General features: G+C 49.8%; 1 protein-coding gene and 1 pseudogene across 1 annotated transcript; both read right to left on the bottom strand.

The window, feature by feature from the left end:
• Nucleotides 1–2,124: 2,124 nt before the first annotated feature.
• On the bottom strand, nucleotides 2,125–3,629 carry LOC100588668 (annotated as a pseudogene).
• Nucleotides 3,630–8,946: 5,317 nt separating this feature from the next.
• On the bottom strand, nucleotides 8,947–10,268 carry LOC115835391 (E3 ubiquitin-protein ligase HERC2-like). Its single transcript, XM_030813812.1, has 2 exons — nucleotides 9,921–10,268; nucleotides 8,947–9,828 (listed from the first exon to the last, which is right to left on the bottom strand). Exons 1-2 carry the CDS (start codon nucleotides 10,033–10,035, stop codon nucleotides 9,680–9,682), a joined length of 264 nt encoding a protein of 87 aa, XP_030669672.1. The 5' UTR covers nucleotides 10,036–10,268; the 3' UTR covers nucleotides 8,947–9,679.
• Between the last annotated feature and the right edge of the window lie 289 nt (nucleotides 10,269–10,557).

Raw genomic sequence — 10,557 nt, 5'->3', positions numbered from 1 at the left:
TTTCAGAAATGTAACTCGCCTGCCGGTTCACCCTTACTAGGGTGGCAGCTGCACAGGAGCAGCTGGGCTCACCCATTAAGCAAGAAGCCAATAGCTGGACAGTGACACTCAGACCCCAGCCTGGGCGAGCCTGGCTGAAAGCCCCCTTCCTTCCGGTCAGACTGTGGAGAGAGGGGGGCGGAGCATACACAACTCTACTGCCCTCCACATCCTTCAGCTGTGCTTCCTCCTGGGAGAGGGAGCCGCTGGTTAATTTGGCCAAAGCCTTCTTGAGGGCTGTAGGTTTCACAGGCTGGGTGTGTGGGGGCCACTGTGCTAGAGAGAGAGGCTGGTGTGTCAGAAGGCAGCCACCTGGCCAGAGGAGGGTCAACCCCCTTGGTGACCTCCTTCCCCCGGCTAGACACAGCGCCCTGCACTCTCCACATGTGACTGTTCCCCTCAGAGCTGCTTCCAGGGGAGGGGTTCTAACCCTGTGGGTGGGGACATGGTGTTACTTTACAGTGGGCCATGGCTCCCTCTGACATCTCCAACTCAGAGGCAGTAGAGAGAAGATGAGAAATTCCCTGCCCCTCCTCCCTCAGCACCCCCACCTCTGCACACATCCACATATGGAGACCCTGACAATGGGCCCTGGGAGTGCCGCCATCTGCGCCTCCTTTCCATGCCTGCAGCAGCCATCCCACCCTCCAGACCCTCACCCACCTGGCTCAGTAGACGCTGCACTGCCTGTGGTCCTGCGCCTACACCTGGGCCTCTGTACGCATCAGTTCCCCAGTCTGGTTTTTATTCCCCCCAAAGAGTAGGGAGCCTGTAAGGTCACCTGTTGAGCAGGCTGGGGGAGGAAAGTAGGGTGGGGCTGGGAGGATGAAGAGGAGAAGCTCATGGTCATGCTGGAGACAGCTGAGCAGAGTCTCTGCAGGCCCATTGGCTGCCTAGCCAGTGGTGATCCCGCTCCCACCCTCATTTCTTCTTTGTTAACAAAACCATGACCTCATTAAATATTGGACACGTATAAACTTCATGGACCCTCCTCCAGCCTCCCCACCGTGTACTGGTGAGTCTAAGTCAACTCTAGTCATTTCATTCCTCTGGACATTGACTGCTTGGGCTTGGGCATGAGCTGCCTCTTCACCTGAGCCTGAGCCACAGGTACCCTCTGCACCTACCATGCTGATGCACTGGGCCAGGGAGAGCTCCGTCTCGATGGAGATGAGCTGTGAGGAGCTGGCGGCTGGGCAGATCAGGTTGTTGTAACGGGTTTTGTTCAGAAGGTCATCCATCAGTTTCTGCTCGGCATGGGCCACGCAGCAGTCCCCTGGGTAAACACACAGACATGCTGGGCCGTTGTGCAGCTGTCCCCCACTGCAGCTGACAGCTATGAAGTGGGAGCCAAGAGGGCCAGGGAGCACAGACACCCTGAGAGCTGGCTGAAGCAGTGAAGGCACTGGCGGGCCTGGCTTTCCCTGGGGACTTCAAATGACATTCATGACAGGGCTCAGCTACCTCCTCCCCGTGCCATACCTCTTCCTCCTCCTCCTCCCTCGATCAATGAACAGCATCCCATGCTCTACACATCTGATACAAAACTGGGTGTCTCTTCCAGACTCCTCCCTTGGTTCATCCAAGTAGCCACCAAGTCCTGTTTGTCCTCCCATCTCCACGGCTACAGCCAGGTCCCTGCCTCCCCCGCCCTGCCCACCTTCTATTCTCTCCACCTGCACTCTGCCCCTGCCATCCATGTGCCATACAGTGGCAGACTGGTCTTTCTACAGCAAACTGGACTAGGGCCCTTCCCTACCCACAGCTCTCAGAGCTGGAGGTGGAGTTGAAGCTCATGTTCTGGCTTGGCATTCACAGCTCTTTCCCCCTCGGCACTGGCTTATCCAGAGTGCTCACAGTGCAGGGCAGGAGACTCATGACTCAAATGTGGGTTTGGTGCAGAACTGGGTCTGAGGTGGTGCTTTCCCTGTGAAGAGACAGGGCCGACATGGGGGGATTTTCTGGGTTCAGAGTTAGACCTACAGAGTGCAAAGTTTCTCTGAGGCACCAAACAGGGGGCTCCAGCTAGCAGCTGGCTCCTGCTCTGGAGCTTCAAGGAGAGGTCTCAGCTCAGAGCCACGTTCAATAGCCAGCTTACATGCGGCCTCCTGCAGGGAGCCCCTGGAGCTTCCACAGCCTCAGATCTGCCCCTCTGCATACCCCAGATCTCTTGCCAAGTGGCGTTTGGGTCTTCATGTCATCTCCCTCCCATGTCTGGGAGTAAAGGTGAGGTGCAGGGACTTGCGCTTGTGTACTCTGGTGTCTTAAGGGAGAGTGTGTCAAGTAGAGTGGAGGCGGCTTGGAAAGAGGGAGACTCAGAGGAGAGTGAAGGACACCTGACCTGGCAAGCCTGGGAGCAAGAAAAGAGAGTGAGCAGAGGAAACTGCTGGGTCAGGGTGTTAGGTAACAGGGGTACCTTAATGGCGCTGGTTCCGGGTTCTTCTCCCCTCCTTGACCGGGCACTGTCTGAACCCACCAAAGGAGGGCCAATCAGAAAGAAGCATCTCCCACCTTCCCTTGGGCCCGCCCCACGTAGGCCCAAGGGATATAAAACCCAGCACACCAGCAGCTCTCTCTTTTCTTCTCTTCTCTTGTCCTCTCTTCTCTTCCTTCTCTGCTCGATACCTCCAATAAAGATCTCTTGACCGCAACCGGTGTAGTCTGATCCTTGCCGGGCCTCTTTCACAGGGGAGCAGATGGGAAGATCAGGGAATGAGGGGCGCTGGAGAGGTGGGGGTGGGGACGCTGGCGAGGGGCTGCCTGGCTCTCCAGGCTCAGGAGTCAGTTACATCCTCCCACAAGGGCCAGCTCACCTGGTCGCCCCAAAGCCCTCCCTCTGTGGTTGGGACCAGACGGCCAAGAGCACGGATAACCCAATTGAGCAGGACTGAGGCGGACTCAGGTGGGTGCTGGGCTGGACTCCTGGCTGTGGGGAGCAGCTGCCACCCTGCCTACTGCATCCACTTTCCAACTCGCTGCCTATCTGAGCAGACGCAGTATTTGGCACCTTGTGAAACATGCTCCTGGTGCACCTGCTGCCTGCTGCCCCTCCTGCAGAGTGCCGGGCTCTCCAGAGGGGATTCCTGTGGAGGCTTGGCCGAGATTCCGAGTCCTGCCTCTCGTACCCGGGGCTGCTACCCCAAAGGCCAGCTGCTTGAGTACCCTGGAAGCCAGTCTGTAGCCCCAGGCTACAGCTGGGTCCATCCCACAGCCCTTCTGTCGTGTATCTATTTGGATTGACTGCTCATTTCATAGAGAGGGGTGTGTCTTGCCCCAGCCCATCTGGCATGTCTAAGGCAGCTGTGGGGTCAGAATCGGCAGCTCCCAGCCCTCAGCCCTGCAATAGTAGGAGAGGCTGGACCCCACATCTCTGAAGTCCCACTGGGCTGGTGAGAGCGGGCTCCCAAGTCCAGGGATGCTCTGCAGGCTGTGGGGCTCATGCACCAGCTTTGGACCCACCTGATGTGCTCAGGTTGCTCACCTTTGGGCCTGTCCTGACTCTCAGGCATTCGGCTGACCCTGAGGGCCTCTCCCTCATCCTTAGCACCAGCTACAGGCTCTGACTTAGAGGTTCCCAGAACCTTAGACCATTTGGCTGGCCTCCCATTTCTCAGCTGAGGAAACTGAGGCCAAAGAGGGGAAGCAACTTTTTCAAGGATCCCCAGCAATTCAGAGGCAGAACCAGGTCTAGGAGCCTCTTCTTGATAGAAGTTCTCCCTGTCCCCTGAGCCTTCTTTAGTGCCTCATTAACTTCCCTGTAAGGAAACTGCCCCGCTGAGGCTGGAAATGGTGCTGTCCAGAGTGGTGTGTGCCGGTGACTGCGCCTGTGTTTGTACTTGTGAGTGTGTATGGCAGTGGGCATGAGGGGTGGGGATAAACAGCAGGGATTCTGGGGGCTGGATGCACTCCACCTCACCCCAAAAAGGGGCGCAGGAGAGCCCAGCCAAGCACAGCACATGCTTCGACTTTCCAATCTGCTGAATGCCTGTGAGGCCGGCTGGGCCCAGAAGACAAGGGACAGGCCTTTCCACATAGATGGCAGGGGGCTCCCAGGATGGGTGGAAGCTTCTGCTGCAGCTTTGGGGGTCACATCTCAGCCCATGCGCTGACACTTAAGCAGAAAAAGCCACCTCTAAGAGGCAGTCATGATCTAGTGATTCCGATGAGGAGGGGGCCCCACCAGCCTCTGTCCAGGGTGTTGTCTGGGAAAAACTGCTCCCTGGCAGAAAGGGGCTAATAATTTGAGAGGAAGCCATAGCTGAAATCCTAAACTGTGTGAGTGTGTGTCCAGTTTGAAAAAGCATATCCAACTTAAACATTTATATTGAAAAAATGGAAAGATATTCCCCTTGTTTTGGAATACAAACTACAGAAAGCAACAGTTAACAGAATCTTATCGGAAAGGTCAGATTCTGCCTCTGGAAAGGCACAGTGATTTTCAACTGCGGTGTGTGTCCTTAACTGAGGAAGGGAAGGTCAGATTTATGTTTAATAAAAGGCAGCTATGAATTTAGCTTTTATAAAGAGCTTGCTATATACTATTAGTGCTTTTCAATCATGTCAGAATCAGCCAGATGCCTATGGAAATGCAGATTCCCAGGCTTTATTCCCAGAGATTCTGGTCCTGTGAGCCTAGGGTGGGGCCCAGAAATCTCTGTGGGGTGGTGCACGCTGCCCCAGGACCACACCAAGAAACACTGCAACTGGCCCACACACATCCCAGTCCACAAATATGTAGGCAGGCATCTTATCTCCACCGAACAGATAGGGAAACTGAGGTCCAGAGTGGGGAAAGAAACATCACGGGGCCACCCAGCAAGTAGTAGCAGAGCCACGATACACCCACTGCCTGCAGACACCATCTCTGACGACAGCTCCACCTGCCCACAGGAATGTTGCCTACCCCCACCCCTACCTCCTGCTGCCCCTATGGTGGGTCTCTGTCCAAGGAAGATGTATCCTAGGTCCTCTGGGCTGACTGGGGCTCAGAGGAAACCTTGGCCCAGAGTGTAGGAGCTAGAGGGGTCCTTGGAATTCATGTGGGGAATTTGAGGCCCAAAGAAGGCAGTCCTCACACTTGAACTCTGTCTGGAGAAGGGCTGGGTCTCCTTCCTGAGTGGTAGGTTTGACTTCACCAGCCTGGCTGCCGTGAGCTGAGACTGTGCTACTGCACTCCAGTCCGGGCAACAGAGTGAGGCTCCATCTCAGGGTGGGGAAAAGAAATTGTTCTTAGTCACATTAATAAAAGTAAAAAAAAAAAGCATACGTAAAATTAATTGTAATAATGGCTGGGTGCAGTGGCTCATGCCTGTAATCCCAGCACTTTGGGAGGCCAAGGCGGGCAGATTACTTGAGGTCAGGAGTTCGAGACCAGCCTGGCCAACATGGTGAAACTCTGTCTCTACAAAAATACAAAAATCAGCCAGGCGTGGTGGTGTACGCCTGTAGTCCCAGCTGCTCGGGAGGCTGAGGCAGAAGAATCACTTGAACCCAAGAGGCGGAGGTTGCAGTGAGTCAAGATTGTGCCACTGCACTCCAGCCTGGTCAACAGAGCAAGACTTCATCTCAAAAAATAAAAAATAATTTTAATAATGTATCATAGTTATCCCAACAGATTGAAAATATTACCATTTCAGCATGAAATATAAGAAAAATTGAGATATTTTACATAGGTTATTTCATATTAAGTCCTCAAAAACCATGCACCCTGTAGCTTACATATATAGCACATTTCAATTTGGACAGTGAAATTTGCATTGAAAATATCTGACCTGCACTTAAGACTCATAAAATATACAGTTGACAATGCAGACTCACAGGGCCAAGTGATTCTAAACATTCTTAAATGCTTCCTAATAGTGGAATGAAGTTTTTAAACCTGCATTTTAATCAATAAAAATTAAACAGATAAAATATTCAGTGTCTCAGCTATGATGGACACACTTCAAGTGCTGATCAGCAAATGGTGTAAGTGCCAGCCATACTGGCCACTGCAGGCTACACTGCTGCAGCTGAAACAGCACAGCTGCAGGTGAAACAGGCCAGTCTCTCTGCGCATGGGAACAGTCTGGGCAAGCAGGAGACGGGGAAAACGGGCACTACCCTCGTGAGAACAAAGGACCCACAACAGGAGCCCTGCACTTACCCCCTGCCAAAGACACCAAGAGCCCACGACGCAGCCTCCTCACAAAAGGGAGAGGCATTCAAGAACTTAGAAAAGCACCTCTGGAAAATGCTCACTTTAAAACTTTGCATGTAAATTTACATTTTAATTACAAGGTTTTTAACATCCATTTTCTCATGTATTCTTAACTCTGTGAAAGGAAACACAGCTTTTATTCTTACTCCTATAGTTACGTGTTGGAAGTTCACCTATGTGAACAAGCTGTTGCAACTGAAATTTTCTGAGAACGAATCCCAAGCTCTTTCCATTAACACAAACTATATTAAGTTTAGCTCTCTAATTTCCATTGGTTAAAGGCCAGAATGTGTGAAATATGCATTATCAGATTAGAAAAACAAAAGAAACATCAGAAAAATATTTTGCAAAATAGCATTTACTAAACTCTATGATAGAAACTAGCTCTAAAACTTCCTGTTTCAAAATTTCACTGTGTGTCCACTAAGTTCTTTCTGGCTGTGGACAGCAGGCCCACCCCACGCCGCAGGCCCACCCCACGCCGCAGGCCCACCCCATGCCGCAGACCCACCATGCCCCCATGAACAGGCCAGCTGAGAGCTGTGGCCACCCCCCAGGGCTCCCTGCTCTGTGCTCGGCTGCCTGATCCAACCGGCCAGGGCTCTGCTTTCTCTATGTGTAGAAACAAAAACCAGGAGTACGAGTTGACAAAAAGCAGATTTTTATTAAACAGAGGTACAAATGTGTTTCATTTTCTAATAAATCTCTTTCACAAATCACTTCACCTTTTTGCTCTTGTTGAGTGATCAATTTTAGACAACACTGTCTGACCATTTTGGCTTCTGCCAAGGTTAGCTTCTATTCACAGGGTGAGTCTGACTTCTTCCCACCTCCTCCTAGTGGGGTCTTCCAAAACAATGCTCACCATTCTTTCACACTGAATTCAGTTTTGAAAAGAAAAGTTATCTTACAAAGTAGTATGTATAACTCTGTAATATATAAAGTAAGGCAATGATACAACCAGTTTTAAAAATAACCTTCCATGATGATTTTCATCTGCATCCACCTGCTTATTAGTAAGAATCTTTTTCCAGATTTACTGCACACCCAATTTCTCTTCTGTGAAAAACTTTTGAACATCATCATGCCCTCCAACTTCTCCTCTCACCTATATTTAAAAGGGTCTGCTCTTTATCCTAAAATCTATACTAGGTAATTTTCAAAATATTCCTTCAATCACCAAATTTTTGAGATCCTTGTGCTGGATTTCACTATCTTAATATGAAAACCAATAATCACCTATTCAAATTCAATACAGGCCAAGCACAGTGGCTAACACCTGTAATCCCAACATTTTGAGAGGCCAAGGCAGGTGGATCACCTGAGGTCAGGAGTTTGAGACCAGCCTGACCAATAAGGTAAAACCCCGTCTCTACTAAAAATACAAAAATCAGCCAGGTGTGGTTGCAGATGCCTGTAGTCCCAGCTACTTGGGAGGCTGAGGCAGGAGAATAGCTTGAACCCAGGAGGCGGAGGTTGCAGTGAGCCATGATCGTGACATTGCATTCCAGCCTGGACGATAGAGCGAGACTCCGTCTCAAAAATATATGTATATATATTAATATGTAAATAAATAGGCCAGGTGTGGTGGCTAATGCCTGTAATCCCAACATTTTGGGAGGCCAAGGTGGGTGGACCACCTGAGGTCGGGAGTTCAAGACCAGCCTGACCAACATGAAGAAACCCCATCTCTACTAAAACTACAAAATTAGCCGGGCATGGTGGCACATGCCTGTAATCCCAGCTGCTTGAGAGGCTGAGGCAGAAGAATTACTTGAACCTGGGAGGCGGAGGTTGCCGTGAGTCAAGATCACGCCACTGCACTCTGGCCTGGGCAACAAGAGTAAAACTCTGTCTCAAAAAAAAAAAAAAAAAGTAAATAAGTAAAACACAATACAATACAGCTACTACGATTTACCTAAGAAGCTGTTGTATGAGCTGAACCAGAGGCAAACACTGTTTGCCAGAAGACTCACAGATTCGCATATTAATAAGGTCTTTATCCAGTGGAGTCCTGCGTCTATGAAATGTTGAGGCATGTGCTTCCTGTTCATCAATTTCTTTTTCCTTCTGTGCTTCTTTTCTGGCTTCAATGTCCCGTAATTCATAAACGGAAATTGTTTACAAGTGATCTCATTAGCAGGTGTGAAGGCACACAGGCTGGCGGAGGCCTGACCCCAATGCCAAGCTATCCCAGCCTCTGTGGCTACCGCACACGCCTACCCACAGGCCCCCACCTGCCCTGGTGGAAACCCCAACTCAGTTGTGCAGTTTCAAACAGTGTCTTCTTTTTACAGATCCAAGGTGTACGCTGCCTCTGCGGATGCTCTCCAGCCTCCTTCTGTGAACTCCCTAAAATCATTAACCCTGCTAACGGCTCTCACAAAACCCAATGTGATCTGCTCCACACACGCAGCATCCAGCTGCTTTGTAAGGACAAGAAGAAGCTGGAATTCTCACACACAAAAGTCCTGGTTCAAATGTAAATGGCAAAGCCACTTTGGGAAACTATGAACACACACTGACTCCAGGACCTAACAAATTTCACTCCAAGTGTTTACCCAAAGGGAGAACATATGTTCACTAAAGTACGTGTTCACAGCACAATCGTGGCAGCTCTACACAGCCAAAAACAAGAAAGCCTGGGCGCGGTGGCTCACGCTTGTAATCCCAACACTTTGGGAGGCCAAGGTGGGGGATCACTTGAGCCCAGGAGTTCAAGACCAGCCTTGCAACACAGTAACACCTTGTCTCTACAAAAAAATCAAAAAACTAGCCGGGCATGGTGACATGCCTGTGGTCCCTGCAACACACAAGGCTGAAGTCAGAGGATCAATTGAGCCTAGGAGGACAAGGCTGCAGTGAGCCAACATCAGGTCACTGCATCTAGCCTGGGTGACAGAGCAAGACCCTGTCTGGAAAAAAAAAAAACAAACAAAAAAAAAGAAAAACAATTAAATGTCCTTCAATAGGAGAATGAACTAGCAAACAGTACTACACCTGTAAAATGGAAAACTTCCCAATAATAAAAACAAAGTCACAATACACAGAACAGTGAGTGAATCTGAAAATCATTCTCCAAAGCAAAGCAGGAAAGAGTGCATACTATACAGTTATATTGCTGTGACACTCAGAGCAGGCAAAATGAATCTAATCTGAGGGCAGGGGAGTATCCTGGCTGCAAGTGCCAAGGGGCACAGGGATCTTTCCGGGTGACGGGAATGGTCTACATGATGAATAGGTTACCTGTTAACTTCACTGAAACAGACAACATGCAGTATTTTATCACAATTAAATCATCTCAATAATTTTTTAAATTAGCACATAAAAGAATTTTAACTTAAAAAATACTTGGATATCATAAAAGTTTAGTGTTTTACTGTTTTCTGTTATTCTTCACATGTGTGAGTGTGGTATGTCCGATCTCAGCGCACCACCAGGTCACGTGTGCCTCCAAGGCCATACCTGGATCTCTGCAATAATGGCTGCGTGTAAAGCTGACTCCAACCCTCCATCAGCCATGAAGTTGCCCACCAGAAGATCAATCATGAATTGATGACCTGGACTTACGTTCTCTTCATTGCCTGAAACTGAAATAGAAAGTGTGTGCCAATTTGAGTGAAACACCATCCCCTCCCAGCACCCCGACCCATGCCCTCTCCTGTTCCTTCCCCGAGCCCACCTGTGCAGGGCAGGAGAGCAGAGAGTGCCCGGTCTGGCTTCCCGGTGGTGGGCAGCAGCACGGACCAGCCGCTCTGCAGCACGGCCTGGGCGGCCGACTGCACGGTGCTCAGCATGCCCGCGCTGCTGGCCAGGGTCACAACTGCCTGCTTCAGGCTATTCAGGAGGACGCTGTCCAGACCTAAACCAAGGAATTCCGGGTCAACCTGATGACTAATGGCAGCATGCAACTGAAAGGAGAAAAACAATTTTCACTTAGAACCCCTAAAAATGAGTGAATTTCAAATTTTATTAAACACCGAATAAAACTCAATTTGAAGTATTATTTAAATAGACAAAATAACTCCTCAGTTTATGTATTTTTAAAAACTGGACTAAAAAACCTCTTACCCACAATAGTTGAAGTATTTTCTAGAGGAATTTTTTTAACCCCACTATGAAAACGTATATGGAAAAGCTCAAGATCAGCAGAGGAGCTAAACAACTAGCAACAGCAACCTCCACCCCGCCCCAACAATCTGCACCAAACACAGAAATAATGGGCTACAATGTAACCACAAAAGCTGCCACAGGCGGTGGCTCATGCCTGTAATCCCAGCACTTTGGGAGGCCAAGGTGGGAAGCTCACTTGAGATCAG

This window comes from Nomascus leucogenys, chromosome 6 (genome assembly GCF_006542625.1).
Source record: "Nomascus leucogenys isolate Asia chromosome 6, Asia_NLE_v1, whole genome shotgun sequence".
NCBI classification, from domain to species: domain Eukaryota; kingdom Metazoa; phylum Chordata; class Mammalia; order Primates; family Hylobatidae; genus Nomascus; species Nomascus leucogenys.
Note: the sequence above shows the minus strand (reverse complement) of the source record. Positions and strands in the feature narration are given on the sequence as shown.

What these genes read in the sequence shown, in the direction of transcription:
- LOC115835391 (XM_030813812.1), bottom strand. Translation starts at nt 10,035, where the DNA reads ATGCTGAGCACCGTGCAGTCGGCCGCCCAGGCCGTGCTGCAGAGCGGC. An exon ending in TGCTCTCCTGCCCTGCACAG is followed by an intron (nt 9,829 to 9,920) that starts GTGGGCTCGGGG and finishes TTTCTATTTCAG; the next exon opens with TTTCAGGCAATGAAGAGAAC.